Below are 19,937 nucleotides of genomic sequence, written 5' to 3' on the forward strand. Positions count from 1 at the left end.
ACAACCCACTGAAAACTGAGATTACAGATAGCATTTTTTAGCAATAAAGTGCTTTTTAATTAAGGTAAGTGCATTTCTTTTAGATATAATGCTATTGTACACTTAATAAACTACAATATAGTGTAAATACAATTTTTATGTACACTGCTGCTGCTGCTGCTAAGTCGCTTCAGTCGTGTCCGACTCTGTGCGACCCCATAGATGGCAGCCCACGAGGCTCCCCCGTCCCTGGGATTCTTCAGGCAAGAACACTGGAGTGGAGTGCTACTGGGAAACCACATAAATCATGTGGCCTGCTTTATAGCAATATTCATTTTATTGTGGTGATCTGGAAAAAATACCTCGCAATATCTCCTAGAAATGCCGGTACAGATGGCCAACAGATACACGAAAAGATGTTCAACATCATTAATCATTAGGGAATGCAAATCAAAACCATACTGAGATATCATCTCATATCTTTTAGAATATCTATTATGAAAAAGACAGAAAGTAACAAATCTTGGTGAGAATGTGGAGAAAAGAGAACTTTTGCGCACTTTTGATGGGAATGTAAAGAAGTACAGTCACTTTGTATAACAATATGGAGGTTCTTCAAAGAAATAAAAATAGAACTATTATATGCAATTCTACTTCTCCAGCAATTCTACTTCTGGGTATTTATCCAAAGAAGATGAAAACACTAACATGAAAAGATATATGCACCCTATGTTCATTACAGCACTGTTTATGATAGCCAAGATATGGAAATAACCTAGGTGTTCATTGATGGATGATAGAAAGAAATTGTGGCATATATATATATATATATATATATATATATATATATATATACATACACACACACACATACAGTGGATACTATTCAGTCATAAAAAAGAATAGCATCTTGACATTTGTGATAACATCGATGGGCCTCACAGACATTATGCTAAATAAATAAAGAAAACCAAATAATGTATGATGTCTATCATATGTGCAATCTAAAGAAACAAAGAAGCTCAGAAATAGGGACAACAAATTAATGACTTACAGAGGTGATAAAAGAAATGGGTGAAGGGGGTCAAAAGGTAAAAAGAAAACAAAAAGAAAAAAGAAAGGAGCACAGGTTTGAGAACTATGATCCCACATGTCGCAGGGCATGGCTAAAAAAAAAAAAAAGTAAAGAAAATAAAAAAGAGTAGTAAAAATAAAGGTCTCATCAGTATTTCACGTAGTGATCTTAGTAGTCACTAATGGTCACTGCCTTGATCTATGGCAAAAAAAAAAAAAGAACTCAGTCAAAAAGTAAGCTTAAGTGAAAGTCACTCAAGTTATATCCGACTCTTTGTGACCCCATGGACTATACAGTCCATGGAATTCTCCAGCCCAGAATACGGGAGTAGGCAGCCATTCCCTCCTCCAAAATTTAAAATATGACATAAGTCAATGGTGTAAATCAGAAGGATTCAAATATTGGCCTTGACAAGTCATGAGTATACTAAATAAGTGAAACTGGAACAACAAAGTAATTGTGACAAAATCCAGATGAGTGATATATAAACATTCAAATATTACATACAAATTATTAAGTATAAAAAACTAAGTGTAAATTATTAATTATAACTTGTCAACACCTAAAAAGCACAGTGTTAACAATTAAGCTGTAGCAAGGTTAAATAAGAAGGAACTCTGTCATATCAACCTTATTTACTTTTTTTAATGAGCTTACTTGAGGATGGACTGAAGTCATATAGTAAATACACTTATCTTGATTTTAACAAAGGAAAATCTTGCAATTGAAATAGATAATCCCCTTTTACTAAATACTCTCAGGTTAGGGTTCAGGCAGGTTTCAGATTTGCAGATCTCCAAGTTTCCTTCTAGCTTTAAGACTGTGACTCCAGGTGAGAATCACATCACTTCTAGAAAATGTAATGTCATATGAAAATATAAATGAATTATTGATAGTAACTACCTCTATATTATCAATAATTCTATATTACCTATAAAACTTTGAACAAACATAACCAATAAAACTTTGTCAATGAATAATAAAAGTGAATATTCTCTCCTTATCGAGTATTTCTTTAAAATTTTAATAAACTATAAACCTAACTTTTAAGTGTTCTCTCTACTTGATTTTCTCATGAAAGATGAAAATGCTAATAAGAGATGAAGGAGTAAAGCAATAGAAATAGGGAGAACAGGGTTAAGATTCTTAGAAGCTGAAAATAAAACATAAAAAACTGGATAATTTTAAACTGCCTACATTGAATATTTATTCTGACAAAGTTACCTTCTCTTCTCTCTGCCATAAATGTATTCAATTCTTGTATTGTTGCTTTATCAACAGACATATGTACTTTAAGTTTATCCAGTTCTTCTTGAAGATGCATTCTATGAAAATTAACATAATAAACAATTAGTTTAAATATGTAAGTAAAGAAAAATATGGCAAACATGTAAAGGTGGCAAAAATAATTTTAAAATACATAAATTAGTAGTAAAAAAAGAGCATATTAATATTAACAAATTCTAACAATTAAAATTGAATTTTAATGACATCTGTAAAGTAAAATCTTTCAACTGAGTTTTAACTTTGTCTAAATAAACATACTAAATAATTAAAAACATAAGCTACATAATTTGAAAAAATCTATTGACTTACCAGATCATTTTCTAACACACAGATACACAATATAAAATAATAATAAAACATTAATACCTATCACTGAAAATAAAGAGTAAATCTAAAGATGCCAAATAAAGGCAAAAAACCCTTACTAGTAAAATGAAATTGAGCTACCATGACAAGAGACCTGGATTAAATGACGTCCATGGAGAGCTCTGACCTTGAGACCTGAGTGGACATGAAAATTTATCTGCAGGGACCTTCACAGCTGAGACACAAAACTGGATTAACTGCAGGAAGCTGGGACACAACATTTTCTGAATGAAAACCTGAGTATCTGAGCTTATCTGGCTGAAGTTCCATTAAAAAGAAGCTTTTTGTCCAGTCTAAGGGCAAGAAAGAGTCAACCATGTATGATCAGAAACATAAGTATATATTGTTCTTGTTGAGTTACTAAGTCATGTCCAACTCTTTGTGACCTCATAGACTGTAGCACACCAGGCTCCTATGTCCTCTACTATCTCCTAGAGTTTGCTCAAATTCATCATGTTTACTGAGTCAGTGATGTTATCTAACCACCTCATCCTCTGCTCCCCTCTTTTTCCTTTTGCTGTCAATTGTTCCTAGCGTCGGGGTCTTTTCCAGTGAGTCAGCTCTCCACATCAAGTGGCCAAAGTATTGGAGCATCAGCTTCAGCATCAAGTGAAAGTGAAAGTTGCTCAGTTGTATCCAACTCTTTGCAACCCCACGGACTGGGGCCTGCCAGGCTCCTCTGTCTGGAATTCTCCAGGCAAGAATACTGGAGTGGGTAGCCATTCCCTTCTCCAGAGGATCTTCCCGACCCAGGGATCAAACCCAGGTTTCCCACATTGCAGGTGGATTCTTTACCGTTTGAGACACCAGGGAAGCCCAAGAACACTGGAGTGGGTAGCCTATCCTTTCTTCAGGAGATCTTCCCAACACAGGGATACAACCAGGAGCTCCTGTATTTCAGGCAGATTGTTTACCAGCTGAGCTACCAGGGAAGCCCAAAAGTGAAAGTGTTAGTCACTCTGTCGTGCCCGGCTCTTTGTCACCCCTTGGACTGTAACCCACCAGGCTCCTCTGTTCATGGAATTCTCCAGGCAAGAATACTGGAGTAGGTTGCCATCAGTCCTTCCAATGAATATTCATGGTTGATTTCCTTTAGGATGGACTGGTTTGATCTCCTTGAAGTTCAAGGGACTCTCAAGAGTCTTTTCCAGTACCACAATTTGAAAGAATCAATTCTTAGCTGCTCAGACTTCTTTATGGCCCAACTCTCACATCTGAACATGACTACTAGAAGAAAACCTTAGCTTTAATTAGATCTTTGTCAACAAAGTGATATCTCTGCTTTTTAATATACTGTCTAGGTTTGTCATAGCTTTCCTTCCAAAGAGCAAGTGTCTTAATTTCATGGCTGCAGTCACCATCTGCAGTGATTTTGGAGTCCAAGAAAATAAAGTCTGTCACTGTTTCTACTGTTTCCAAATCTCTGCCAGGAAGTGATGGGACCAGATGCCATGATTTTAGTTTTTTGAATGTTAAGTTTTAAGCCAGCTTTTTTGCTCTCCTCTTTCACCCTCATTAAGAGGCTCTTTAGTTCCTCTTTGCTTTCTGCCATTAGAAAGGTATCACCTGGGTTGTCCCAGTGCACTAGCCCCAAGCATCCAGTATCGTGCATCGAACCTGGACTGGCATCTCGTTTCATACATGATATTTTACATGTTTCAATGCCATGGGGAGGGAGGAGGGAGGAGGGTTCAGGATGGGGAACACATGTATACCTGTGGCAGATTGATTTTGATATTTGGCAAAACTAATACAATTATGTAAAGTTTAAAAATAAAATAAAATTAATTTAAAAAAAGAGAGAACATAAAAAAAATAAATAAATAAAATACCTACAAAAAAAAAAAAAAAGGTATCATCTGCCTATCTGAGGATGTTGATATTTCTCCTGGAAACCTTGATTCCAGCTTGTGATTTATCTAGTTCAGCATTTCACATGATGTACTCTGCAGGTAAGTTAAATGTGCAGAGTAACAATATATTGCCTTGTACTCCTTTCCCAGTTTTGAACAGGCAAGTTTTTCCAGGTCTGGTTCTAACTTTTGCTTCTTGATCCGCAAACAGGTTTCTCAGGAGACAGGTAAGGTGGTCTGGTACTCTTGTCTCTCTAAGAATTTTTCACAGTTTGTTGTGATTCACACTGTCAAAGGCTTTAGTAGTCAATGAAGCAGAAGTAGATGTTTTTCTATAATTCCTTTGCTTTCTCCATGATTCAACAAATGTTGGCAATTTGATCTCTAGTTCCTCTGGCTCTTCAAAACCCAGCTTGTACATCTGGAAATTCTCAGTTCATGTACTGTTGAAGGCTAGCTTGAAGGGCTTAAGCATGACCTTGCTAGCATGTGAAATGAGTGCAAATGTATGGTAGTTTGTACATTCTTTGGCATTGCTCTTCTTTGAAATTGGAATGACAACTGACCTTTTCCAGTCCTGTGGCCACTGCTGAGTTTTCCAAATTTGCTGGCATATTGAGTGCAGCACTTTCACAGCATCATCTTTTAGGATTTGAAATAGCTCAGCTGGAATTTTGTCACCTCCACTAGCTTTGTCTGTAGTGATGCTTCCTAAGGCCCACTTGACTTCACATTCCAGGATGTCTGGCTCTAGGTGAGTGACCACACCATCATGGTTATCCGGGTCATGAAGACCTTTTCTGTATAGTTCTTCTGTGTATTCTTGCCACCTCTTCTTAATCTCTTCTGCTTCTGTTAAGTCCGTAACATTTCTGTCCTTTATTGTGCCCATCCCTGCATGAAATGTTCCTTTGACAGTTTCAATTTTCTTGAAGAGATCTCCAGTCTTTTACATTCTATTGTTTTCCCCTATTTCTTTGTATTGCTCATTTAAGAAGGTCTTCTTTTTTCTCCTTGCTATTCTCCAGAACTCTTCATTCAGTTGGATACATCTTTCTCTTTCTCCCTTATCTTTTGCTTCTCTTCTTTCCTCAGCTATCTGCAAAGCATCCTCAGTCAACCACTTTGCCTTCTTGCATTTCTTTTCCAATTCATTTTCTATATTGCTGCTGCTCCTGCCAATTCGCTTTAGTCATGTCTGACTCTGTGCTACTCTATAGACGGCAGCCCACCAGGCTCTTCTGTCCCTGGGATTATTCAGGCAAGAATACTGGAGTGGGTTGCCATTTCCTTCTCCACATTTTCTATATTACTGACATTAAAATTGAGCCATTATATGTTTGCAGAGACCTGAAGAAATGACAGTAATGTAAAAAGAGGTTTATGACCAGTGTAGATTTAGAGTTCCAGCAGACACAATAATCCACTACAGAGAGGTGTCTAAAACTGAGAGAATGCACAAGAGGAAAGCCACAACAGAAAATAATTCTTAAAGAAGTCAGGTTTGTAGATAAGAGTAAATATGAATAAGCTCAAAGCCATAAATGACAGTCTGTATATCACCCCATTCAAAATGGGAGAATTTACAAGCAAAGAGAAATAACACAATAATTTAAAATGAATTCTTACAAAATAAGAGTTTTTTAAATGGTGATAAAAAAGAAAAAAAAGTTATAAACATATATGAAAAAGAACAGGGGTTTTTGAGAGAAGACAAATTTTTAAAAAAGAACCAACTACTATATCTAGAAATGCTAATAAATAAAATAATAAAACTAGTAATAACAACATAATAACTGAAATTTAAAATTCAGTGGATGGATTAAATAGCACACCAACAAAGCTAATAAAACTTTGTAAAATTAAAGACAACACAAAGAAACAAAGCAGAGGAAACAGTAACTATATATATAGTGTGTTGGAATGAGAAGGCCAGAAAGCATCTAATAGAAATTATATGAAGAGAGAATTGAGAAAATGGAGGGGGGAGACAATATTTAATATATAATAACTGAAGATTGAGAACCAATGAAAAATATTAATTAATAGATTGAGAGTATCAAAAATTGAAAGCAGAATTAATAAAACTATATTTACACTAGGAACATACCAAAACTGAGGACACCAAAGAAAACAAGGCAACTCTGAAATGAATAGAATGAGAAAAAAAACAACAATTAATGAATTCAGGAAAGACAGTAGGCTTCTGATATTAATAAGAAAATCTGATGGAAAATAAGTAATATTTTCCATATTCCATGGTTTACTACTCACAGGTCCTATATTAAAGAACTATTAAAGAATATTCTATTTCAGGAAGAAAAAAACTCAAAAGCAATGTATACAACAAAATAGGATATGATGAAAGAAGTATAAATATGTACATAACAGCAAGCAAACATTTATTAAGCAAAGCAATCAAAATATCTAAGTAAAGGTAAAACTAACATTCTGAACAACAAAATGATATTAGATGAATGAGAGGATCAGAACTAAAGCATTTGAAGATCCTTGCATTGTAAAAGAAGGATGGAAGCATACTGAAGAAATTAAGACTGTCAAATAAATGAAGCATAATTTCAAGAAAAAACATTTAAAGAATGGAAAACGAAAATTTACGAACTAGCAGAGCACGAAAATGAACTAAAAATATAATCAAATTGAAGGAAAGAAGTATCTTTAAAAGAATCATAAAAAATGAAATATACACTAAGAAAAATATTAAGGATAAATATGAACCTTATAGAACAGTGAAAGAAATGATTTGCTAGGAAGATATAACAGTTCTAAATTTTTAAAACTAAAAAACTATATCTCTTGTACTAAACAAGAAATATAATTCTTAAAATAATTCAAATTAAAAGGTATATAAAGTGGAAAAAAAAAAAAAACTAGTAGTCTCTGCTTCCCCCCACTCAGTTTACTTCCTGAAAAAAATTAGAGTTTGATACAAATAATTATATTTTTGTTCATAGAAACATAAATACACATATATAAAGATTTAACAAATTGGAATCTTACACATTTGAAATTAGGTTGCACTTAGGTTACAGGTTGATGGGAAGGGCAAACAAACATGCACACATATAGGCATCCATGCTGAGTCAAGTCCAACTCTTCGGGACCCCATGGACTGCAGCCCACCAGGCTCCTTTGTCCAAGGAGTTTTCCAGGAAAGAATACTGGAGTAGTTGCCACTTTCCTCCTCCTGGGGATCTTCTCGATCAAGGGATCGAACCCGCATCTGCTGTGTCTCCTGCACTGGCAGGTAGATTCTTTACCACTGAGCCATCTGGGAAGCACACACATCTATATCCAACCACAAAGTGATTAAGTTTAAAGTAGGTTCTTGCTTTGTTTTGCTAAGAACATAGAACATAATGTAGCAAGATGGCCCCACAAAGAAAAACCAGATGTAGCTCATCTTAACTTAGTTTTCCTTGGCTCTTACTTAGATCACTACCCAGTGGAACACAGGGCTACAGCTATTGGAAATGTTATTTCATGCTTCTTTAGAGGTATTCTATGCTTACAATTGTTTTGTTTTTTTTTTTTTAAGGAAGAATTCACAAAGTCTGTACTGTTAATGTGAAGCATTTATAAACACTAGGGACTGCCTTGTTCTTGAGTCAAAATAAGTACCAACAAACCACACATCTTAATGGGTATTTGGATAAGTAGCTGACAGAGTAAGCGCCCAGGCACTCCCAAGCAGGATAAACATTGGCTACTTAGGGACTCAGATTTATTACCCATTTATTCCGCTGTTTCTGATGTTCTGTTTGGTATGGAAACCACAATTCAAAATCTACTTCTGACTGGACAAATTATGTGAGGTGACTGTATTCAGATGGTGGAGAACAGACTACAATGAACTTTGATCAACAAAGAGAGTCCGAAGGACAGTCCAGATTTCTGCCAGGAGGCACTCATGATGATGTCATGATGTAGGAAGAGGGAGTCTTCAGTGATCAGAAGAAAAAGAGACTGGAGTTTGGGAAAGCTGAAATGTTTGGAATTTGTAAAGCACAGTACTCAGGAGGAAGCTACAGAGGAGGAACTGTAGAACTTTGCATTAGAATTCATTTGAGTCTTTCGATGAATATTTTGTTGCACAAGCATAGTATAACACCGATACAGTATACTAACGCGTATATATGGAATATAGAAAGATGGTAACAATAACCCTGTATACAAGACAGCAAAAGAGACACTGATGTACAGAACAGTCTTTTGGACTCTGTGGGAGAGGCAGAGGGTGGGATGATTTGGGAGAATGGCATTGAAATACGTATAATATCATATATGGAACGAGTCGCCAGTCCAGGTTCGATGCACGATACTGGATGCTTGGGGCTGGTGCACTGGGACGACCCAGAGGGATGGTACGGGGAGGGAGGAGGGTGGAGGGTTCAGGATGGGGAACACATGTATACCTGTGGCAGATTCATTTCGATGTTTGGCAAAATCAATACAATATTGTAAAGTTTAAAAAAAAAAAGTTCAGTAAGGCAAGCTGAGAACAACCAGTGCCTCAGAACTATTCCCAGAGCTCTCATGACACTGGGAGACATGTGAATTCTAACAGCTAGAGGGAGAAGGCAATGGCAACCCACTCCAGTGTTCTTGCCTGGAGAATCCCAGGGATGGAGGAGCCTGGTGGGCTGCCGTTTTTGGGGTTGCACAGAGTTGGACACCACTGAAGCGACTTAGCAGCAGCAGCAGAAGCAGAGGGAAGAATCTCGTTGAACATTAGGGGTAGTCAGCAAAGAACCCAAAAGGGTCATTCCAATGAACAGGGTACTCCAAGTCTGTGCTAACAAGGTGTTTTAATATATCTGAAAATATTTAAACTGAAATTTTAAACATACTTCTCTGGGTATAAATAACAGAAAAAAATGGATGGAAATCAGTAAGGACATAGAATGAAAACTCTTCACTGAAAATTTATAAAAGTCTGTCCAATAACATTAAAACACATATTGTTTTCAAGTGCTATGGACTTGCATCAAAATAAAACTATAATGCTGAAACATAAAACATTTTAAATAAAATTTTTAAAAAACTAAATCATGCAAATTATTTTCTATGGCCACAATATCAATACACTTAAAGTAGAAATCAACACCAATTATATCTGGAAAATCTTCAGATATGTGAAATTAAAGAAACTAAAATACTTTTTTCTCAGTGAACAATCTAAGAGGAATTAGAAAATATTTGAACTTATAAAAAAATAAAACACAATCTTCGAAAATTTGTGAAGTGCTAAAGCAGTGCCTACATGCATTTCTAGATCATTATATATGTATATTAGAAAAGAAGAAAGACCTACAATGATGTAAGCTTCCAAACTGAAAAAGAAAACTAGTAAAAGAGGACAAAGCAATTTGACTGCTTTTTCATACGTATATTGCTTATCTGGAGATAGTTCCTTTGTGAAATATTTGTTCAAATGTTTTGCTCATATTTCTACTGGATTGACAGTCCTTTTCTTATTTATTCATAGGAACTATATATTCTGGGTATTAGCCCTTTGCTAGACATATACCTTTGTCTTTTTGTGCTCTGACACATCTTTCTGGGCTCTGAAAGTTGCCTTTTGATTAACTGAATGGTATCTTTCAATTAATAGAAGTTATTGATTTTAACACAGCCCTGTTTACCATATTTTAGTTTAAATTTAGTCTATTCTTTAAATCTTTGTCTACTACAAAGACAAAAAGGTGCTCTTCTATGATTTTCCTTAAAAGTTTTATTACTTAATCTTTCAAATTTAGACCTGTAGTCCACCTTGAATTGATTTCTATGTATGATAATAATACAATATCATTATAATATATATAATATAATAATTTAGCTATACAGCTAACTTTTAGCTATATAGGTATATCAACTGCTATTTTGGTTGTTTCCATTTTTAATAATTATAAATAATTCTGTAGTTAACATCCTTGCATATGTGTTGACATGTGAGATTACTATTTTTTGAGTACATACTTTAAAAGGCAGAAAAATGTCTCACACACAAAAAATTATGTAGACTAAGGCAAACAACATTATGTACCAATTATTTAGATTTTAAAATACTAATATTATGTAATATTTAATCCATAGTTTTCATTTTTGTGAAAAAATTAAATTATTTTGTTACTGAGGATGAGATCATTAGATGGCATCACCAGCTCAATGGAGATGAGTTTGAGCAAACTCCGGGAGAAGGTGAAGGACAGGAAAGCCTGGTGCGCTGCAGTCCATGGGGTTACAAAGAGTTGTACAACACTGAGTGATTTAACAACAACAACAATTCCGTTGCCAACAAAGGTCCATCTAGTCAAGGCTATGGTTTTTCCAGTAGTCATGTATGGATGTGAGAGTTGGACTATAAAGAAAGCTGAGTGCCAAAGAATTGATGCTTTTGAACTGTGGTGTTGGAGAAGACTCTTGAGAGTCCCTTGGACTGCAAGGAGATCCAACCAGTCCATCCTAAAAGAAACCAGTCCTGAATATTCATTGGAAGGATTGATGCTAAAGCTGCAACTCCGATACTCTGGCCACCTGATGTAAAGAGCTGACTCATTTGAAAAGACCCCCATGCTGGGAAAGATTGAAGGCAGGATGAGAAGGGGACGACAGAGGATGAGATGGTTGGATGTGATCACTGACTCAACAGACATGAGTTTGAGTAAACTCTGGGAGTTGGCAATGGACAGGGAGGCATGGTGTGCTGCAGTCCATGGGGTCGCAAAGAGTCAGACAGAACTGAGCGACTGAACTGAACTGAACAATTCTGTTATTCACTTTTATTCCCTCCCTAGAAATAATCAGTACCTTACATTTTTATGTAGTATATATATATATGTCTGTGTATACAATTATATACAACTATATTTTTGTGGATGTATGTGTGTGTTTGTATGTGCACACACACACATATATATATATTCACAAAAACAGTGCTGTTCTATGACTTAAATTTCTATATTTTTAGAGAACGTAGTATATATACTATTATTGAATTTTCTTCATTTAACTCAACTTTTGCTTTTGAGGATCTATACGTTGCTTTATAGATCCAATTCATTCATGTTAAATGCAGCATAGTTCACATTACATTTAATATAAATATAGTATCACCAACTCAGTGGACATGCATTTGAGCAAACTCCAGGAGATAGTGAAAGACAAGGGAGCCTGGCATGCTGCAGTACATTGAGTCACAAAGAGCTGGACATGAATTAGCTCTGGAGCAATAACAACATATTAATATATCATGATGCACTTATATTAGCTAATTATGGACATTTAGATTGCTTATTGGAGAAGGCAATGGCAGCCCATTCCAGTACTCTTGCCTGGAAAATCCCATAGGTGGAGGAGCCTGGTAGGCTGCAGTCCATGGGGTCGTGAAGAGTCGGACACGACTGAGCGACTTCACTTTCACTTTTCATTTTCATGCATTGGAGAAGTAAATGGCAACCCACTCCAGTGTTCTTGCCTGGAGAATCCCAGGGACGGGGGAGCCTGGTGGGCTGCCGTCTATGGGGTCGCACGGAGTCGGACATGACTGAAGTGACTTAGCAGGGCATTGGTTTGAGCAAATGCACAAATCATAATGCCATTTTTCCCATTTTGTGTCACCACTGTTTCCTTATTGGAAGTTTTTATTCTACATCTGTTGATTTCCCTGCTAAGCTGTGAGATCCCATAAAAGGGTGGCATATTATTTCTCCATGTGTACCTGTGTCTAGCAGAGTGCTTAGCTGCAGCATTTTCTACAGACTACAAGTTAGTATAAAAACATCAAAACTACCCACTGGAAAGGGTCAGTTTTCATTCCAATCCCCAAAAAAGGCAATGCCAAAGAATGCTCAAACTACCGCACAATTGCACTCATCTCACACACTAGTAGAGTAATGCTCAAAATTCTCCAAGCCAGGCAATACGTGAACCGTGAACTTCCAGATGTTCAAGCTTGTTTTAGAAAAGGCAGAAGAACCAGAGATCAAATTGCCAACATCTGCTGGATCATCGAAAAAGCAAGAGAGTTTCAGAAAAACATCTATTTCTGCTTTATTGACTATGCCAAAACCTTTGACTATGTGGATCACAATAAACTGGAAAATTCTGAAGGAGATGGGAATACCAGACCACCTGACCTGCCTCCTGAGAAATCTATATGCAGGTCAGGAAGCAACAGTTAGAACTGGACATAGAACAACAGACTGGTTCCAAACAGGAAAAGGAGTGCTGTATATTGTCACCCTGCTTATTTAACTTATATGCAGAGTACATCACGAGAAATGCTGGGCTGGAGGAAGCACAAGCTGGAATCAAGATTGCCGGGAGAAATATCAATAACCCCAGATATGCAGATAACACCACCCTTATGGCAGAAAGTGAAGAAGAAATAAAAAGCCTCTTGATGAAAGTGAAAGAGAAGAGTGAAAAGGTTGGCTTAAAGTTCAACATTCAGAAAACTAAGATCATGGCATCTGATCTGGTCACTTCATGGCAAACACATGGGGAAACAGTGGAAACAGTGGCTGACTTTATTTTTGGGGACTCCAAAATCACTGCAGATGGTGACTGCAGCCATGAAATTAAAAGACGCTTACTCCTTGGAAGGAAAGTTATGACCAACATAGACAGCACATTAAAAAGCAGAGACATTACTTTGTCAACAAAGGTCCATCTAGTCAAGGCTATAGTTTTTCTAGTAGTCATGTATAGATGTGAGAGTTGGACTATAAGAAAGCTGAGAGCCAAAGAATTGATTCTTTTGAAATGTGGTGTTGAAGAATACTCTTGAGAGTCCCTTGGATTGCAAAGAGATCCAACCAGTCCATCCTAAAGATCAGTCCTAGGTGTTCATTGGAAGGACTGATATTGAAGCTGAAACTCCAATACTTTGGCCACCTAATGCAAAGAGCTGACTTATCTGAAAAGACCCTGATGCTAGGAAAGATTGAGGGCAGGAGAAGGGGACGACAGAGGATGAGATAGTTGGATGGCATCACTGAATCAATGGACATGGGTTTGGGTAGACTCCAGCAGTTGGTGATGGACAGGGAGGCCTGGTGTGCTGCAGTTCATGGGGTCACAAAGAGTTGGACATGACTGAGCGACCGAACTGAACCTACCCACTACAAGCTCCTTATTTATTTAGCCAAGGATACAGAAAACATACTGTGAATTTCTGTGCATCTTTTCTTGACTTGTAGCGTTCATATCAAAGATGAGGTGGATTTGCTATATAAGAAAAGCTTAATATCTTGCAGTACTGGAGCCCCTTTAATATTTACTACTCAGAAAGAATGTACACAAACATTTATACTAATGTTTATATTTAGGAGAATATTACCATGTTTGTTTAGCAGGATGTTAACATGATCTTGTTCGTTCATACATTTAACTTAGTGTCAGTAAGGCAACATCCTCAACTAAGTGAAAAGGCTATAAGCCTACTGACATTTCTGTAGGCTTTCCTTGCTCCTTTCTATCTAGCATCCCAAAGAGTGGTTTCACTTTATCAGTACACAGCAAGTGCCCCAAGAAAAAACCTCATTAGAGTTCGAAATTATTACTCTTCAGTACACCACTGCATACTAAGTCCCTGGCTTAGCACCTAGTTCTGAATGATACTGTTTAAATACTGAATAGATAAATAAATGAAAATATGAATATTTATTAGATAAATATTGAAGGAACCATCCAATTTATAGTTCATAAACTACTAAGTTCATAGTCTTTTGTAAGGATATCATTATGATATAACAAGTAGATGTATTTTATAAATCTAAATGAATTATTATATGAATTATAATCTATGCAAAATTTTCCAATCATTAGATTGCCATACTACAGCCACAACAAAAACTCTGACCATAATTATTGGTAAAACCACAATAATACAGGTCAGCAGTAGTGTCATTTTAATTATATTTTAAAAACTAATTTAGAGTTGTCATAATTTTTTAATTGGGGCTTCACTGGTGGCTCAGCTGGTAGAGAATCCACCTGCAATATGGGAGACCTGGGTTCGATCCCTGGGTTGAGAAGATCCCCTGGAGAAGAGAACAGCTGCCCACTCTAGTAGTCTGGCCCGGAGAATTCCATAGACTGTGTAATCCATGGGGTGGCAAAGAGTTGGAACGTTAACTTTTACAACTGGATTGGATTTAGAGTTGTCAGAGAATTTCTTATTAAGGTCTTGAAAAGTAAACTCAGTTTTTAAGACTGGAGTTACAAGTACTACCCAAATCTGTGGAGATTTTATTTGACTGTTTCTTAGCCTTACAGTTTAAAGACAGCTATTACTGTATGTGCTCAGTGTCTGATTCTTTGCGATCCCATGTACGGTACCCCATTAGGCTCCTCAGTCCATGAAGTGAATGTTCCAGGCAAGGAATACTAGAGCAGGTTGCCATTTCCTGCTCCAGGCCATCTTCTCAACCCAGGGATTGAACCTAGTCTCTTGGGTCTCCTGCTGTGGCAGGCATATTCTTTAGCACTAGTGCTACCTGGGAAGCCCCTATTTCTGCATAAATAGGGGTAAAACTTACCCCTTAAACAGTCAGGACTGAGTATTATTAAACTAGATCCTACTGTATAACACAAAAATAAGAGTGCCTGGTCTATAGAAAAACCAGCTGAAACTTCTGGTTCCTGACAAGTAGATATATTACCCCTATACTTCCCACTAATTAAATATAAAAGCTCTGAACACAATTAAGGGTGGTCCTTTATTTACAATAGTTTGACAATGACTTTTCAACTTAACAATAGTACGAAAGCAATATGCATTCAGTAAATTGTACTTAGAATTTTGAACTTTGATTTTTCCTGGGCTAGTGGCATCCTGCGGAGAAGGCATGGCACCCCACTCCAGTACTCTTGCTTGGAAAATCCCATGGACGGAGGAGCCTGTTAGGCTGCAATTCATGGGGTCGCTAAGAGTCGGACACGACTGAGTGACTTCACTTTCACTTTTCACTTTCATGCATTGAAGAAGGAAATGGCAGCCCACTCCAGTGTTCTTGCCTGGAGAATCCCAGGGACGGGGGAGCCTGGTGGGCTGCCGTCTATGGGGTCGCACAGAGTCGGAAACGACTGAAGTGACTTAGCATAGTGGCATCCTGAAAGATACTCCTGCATGATGCTGGGCAGCTGCAGAGAGTTGTAGCTCCAGCTAGTCATACAATCACAAGAGTAAACAGCCATTCACAACTTACAACCATTCTATACCCATACAGCCATTTTATTTTTCACTTTCAGTACACTAGTTAATAAATTATATGAGATATTTAACACTTTATTAAAAAATGGGTTTTGCATGAGATGATTTTCCCAACTGCAGGCATATTTAAGTGTTCAATACATTTAAGTTAAGGTAGGCTAAGATATGGTATCAGGTAGGGGGTCATTATATAGCTTCCCTGGTGGCTTATCAGATGGTAAAGAATCTGCATGCAATGCAGGAGACCCAGGTTCAATCGATGGGTTGGGAAGATCCCCTGGAGAAGGGAATGGCAACCCACTCCAGTATTCCTGCCTGGAGAATTCCATGGGCAGAGGAGCCTGGCGAGCTACAGTCCATGGGGTCGCAAAGAGGCAGACATGACTGAGTGACTAAGCACAGCACAGGGTCGTTATGGGATTCCCAGGGGGCACTAGTAGTAAAGAACCTGCCTGCCAATGCAGGAGACGTAAGGGATGTGGGTTAGATCCCTAGATCAGAAAGATCCCCTAGAGGACGGCATAGAAACCCACTCCAATATTCTTTCATGGAGAATTCCTTGAACAGAGGAGATTGGCATGCTACAGTCCATGGAGTCACAAAGAGTTGGACACAAAAGTGATTTAGCAAGCATTCAGGGTAGATATATTACATGTTTTTTTAACTTATGATATGTTAAACTTAGGATGGGCTTATCAAGACAGAACCTCATCAACAGCTGAGGAAAATCTGTACATAAAACAAATACAGGAAGACTCCGAAAGGCAAAGAGAAGGATAGGATAAGGACCTTAGGAGTGAGGAACAACACTAGAAGAACAAATCACAGTGATAAGTTCCATAGATTTCTTCTTTCCTCCTAACATTCTCAATTTAGTACTGGAGAAACGCCAAAATACACAAACAAAATGTCTCAAGGGAAGTCTGCTCTCTCAAGCCAAAGAACCAGGAAAGGGACAGACTAGCAGGACAGAAATCTTATTGATAATATTGATAATAACCACTGGAGAAAGAAGAAGAAGAATAAACAGCCTAGCTTTTTCTATCAATGAAACCAAATAAGAAGCCTGGACTTCCATGCCCATCAAGTGGTAATGAGGCATCCTTTCACACCACCTTCCATGTGATGTCAGCAGGGGTCAAGTTAGGAGCTAAGACTCCCACCCTCCCTGGCAGTAACAATGTGACTTTCTCCCACAAGCATGATGTCATCAGAGGTTTGTTAAGTAAAAGAGTTAAATAAGATCCAGAGTCTCAAAACATAATACTACAATATCGAAGAGACTACTGAAAATCACTTATCATACCAAGAACAAAGAAGATCTCAACTTGATTGTGAAATAACTAAGAAATGATAACAAGATAACACACAAGTCAGTGCAAACTAGTACAGCCACTATGGAGAAGAGTGTGGAGACTGCTTAAAAAACTGGAAATAGAACTGTCTTATGACCCAGCAATCCCACTGCTGGGCATACACACTGAGGAAAACAGAATTGAAAGAGACACATGTACCCCAATGTTCATCACAGCACTGTTTATAATAGCCGGGACATGGAAGCCACCTAATGTCCATCAGCAGATGAATGGATAAGAAAGCTGTGGTACATATACACAATGGAGTATTACTCAGCCATTAAAAAGAATACATTTGAATCAGGTCTAATGAGGTGGATGAAACTGGAGCCAATTATACAGAGTGAAGTAAGCCAGAAAGAAAAACACCAATACAGTATACTAATGCACATATATGGAATATAGAAAGATGGTAACAATAACCCTGTATGCGAGACAGAAAAAGAGAAACTGATGTATAGAACAGTCTTTTGGACTCTGTGGGAGAGGGAGAGGGTGGGATGATTTGGGAGAATGGCATTGAAACATGTATAATATCATATAAGAAACGAATCGCCAGTCTAGGTTTGATGCAGGATACAGGATGCTTGGAGCTGGTGCACCGGGATGACCCTGAGGGATGGTATGGGGAGGCAGGTGGGAGGGGGGTTCAGGATTGGGAACACGTGTACACCCATGGCAGATTCATGTTGATGTATGGCAAAACCAATACAATACTTTAAAGTAATTAGCCTCCAATTAAAATAAATAAATTTAAATTTAAAAAAATACACAAATCAGAATAACTTGATAAGGATTTTAAAACAGTCATGATGAAAATGCTCCAATGAATGGTTATGTATAATCTTGAAAAAAGAAAAGAAAATCTCAGCAAATAGAGATATAAAGAAGAATCAAACCAAAATTTTAGAGCTGAAATCACAATAACTAAAATTAAAAAAAAAAAAAAAACAACCCTTACTTCATGGGCTAAATAAGAGATGCCAGACAAAAGAAGGAAGAATTTTGAAGACAGAATAATAAAAATTACCCAGTTTGGACAATGGAAATAAAATAGTCTAAAAAGTAAAATGAACAAGCTTCAGAGACCAGTAGGACAATACTAAAAGATCTAACATATACATTAACTAAGTCCCAGACTAAGAAGACTATGGGGCTGAAAAAAATATTTGAAAAAATAATGGCCAAAACTTCCCAAATTTGATAAAAGCCACATATTTAGAGATTCAAGGAATGTAGAATACTCCCGAAAGAATAAACAAAAAGAAATCTGTGCCAAAACATATCATAATCAAAATTTTAAAAGTTAAGAAAAAGGAAAAATTATTAAAAATACCTAGAGAGAATGATGTATTACTTTCAAGGAAGCAATGATTCAATTAACAAAGTATTTTTCATCAGAAACCATGGAGGCCAGAAAGAAGTGGTATAGTCGTCTTCCAGTGCCAAAAAAAAAAAAAAAAAATTGCCAACCTAGAATACTCTATCCAGTGGAAATATCCTTTATAAATGAAGGTGAAGATATTTTAGGTAAAGGAAAACTTAGAGTATGTTTGGCCTACCTTAAAAGACAGTCTAAAGAAAAGCTCTTCAAACAGAAAGAAAATGATAAAAGAAGAAAACTTAGGAAAAGAAAAAATACATAATAGTCTATCCTACTGTGTACACATTGCTATATTTAAAATAGATAACCAACAAGGACCTACTGTATAGCACAGGGAACTCTGCTCAACGTGGCAGCCTGGATGGGAGGGGAGTTTCAAGGAGATTGGATACACATGTATGTATCCAATATGGCTGAATCCCTTTGCTATTCATCTGAAACTATAATAACATTGTTAACTGGCTATCCCCCAATACAAAATGAAAAGTTTTAACTTAAAAAATAGGCTATCCTTCTCTTAAAGTTTTATTTTATTTTTTTTTAATTTTATTTTTAAACTTTACAATATTGTATTAGTTGTGCCAAATATTTAAAATAATATTTGACAGCTAAAGCAAAAAATGTAGTATCAACTAATGAGTTTCTCTAAGTATTTAGAGAAAAGAGTTAAGACAACATATTATAAAAAGAGGAGGGTAAACAGACACAAAGAGAAGTAAGGTTGTTAAGTTTCTGAAGCGGTAAAATGTTGATACCAATAAACAGTGTAATAAATTATGTGTGTGAACTACTTAGAGCAAACACTAAGAAAAGCATATTCAAAGACATATACTCCTAAACCTTAGGGATAAATAAAAACCTAAATCTAAAAATAAGTTCAAGTGACATATAGGAAAGGGGGAAAAGGGAAACAGAGGAAACAGAAAATAATAACATAGTAGATTTTGTTATAATGTCAACATGTAAAAATATAACATTTCTACATACTGGCAATGTACAATCAGAAACCAAAACTAAAGTCATAATACCATTCATAATAGCTTCAAGAGTTACTTCGCACAAATCTAACAACAGTAGCTTCCCAGGTGCTACACTGGTAAAGAACCTGTCTGCCAATGCAGGCTGCTAAGAAACATGGGTTTGATCCCTGGGTCAGGAAGATCCCCTGGAGAAGTGCATGGCAACTCACTCCTGTATTCTTGCCTGGAGAATCCTGTGAACAAAGGAGCCTGGTGGGCTATATATAGTTCATAGGGTCACAAAGAGTTGGATGCAACTAAGCAGGCATGCATTCATGCAACAATGGTATTAGACATACAGAATCTGCATGCTAAAACTATAAAACACTGATAAAAGAAAGTCTCAACAAATTAAGTATTCATGGAATAGAGGACTCAAT

At 36.8% G+C, this 19,937-nt stretch overlaps 1 protein-coding gene across 25 annotated transcripts in view; it reads right to left on the reverse strand.

The window, feature by feature from the left end:
• CNTLN (centlein) overlaps positions 1-19,937 on the reverse strand; it is a 363,772-nt gene that overhangs the window by 112,355 nt on the left and 231,480 nt on the right. For all 25 annotated transcript variants that reach the window (XM_086415000.1, XM_086414981.1, XM_086414999.1 and 22 more), the window contains one exon: positions 2,279-2,379. In XM_086415000.1, the coding sequence (XP_086271126.1) occupies positions 2,279-2,379 (101 nt within the window). The remainder of the gene's footprint in view (positions 1-2,278; positions 2,380-19,937) is intronic.

Source organism: Bos grunniens, chromosome 8 (assembly GCF_055505025.1).
Source record: "Bos grunniens cultivar Pamir isolate PY7600 chromosome 8, Bosgru_T2T1.0, whole genome shotgun sequence".
Taxonomy (NCBI): Eukaryota; Metazoa; Chordata; class Mammalia; order Artiodactyla; family Bovidae; genus Bos; species Bos grunniens.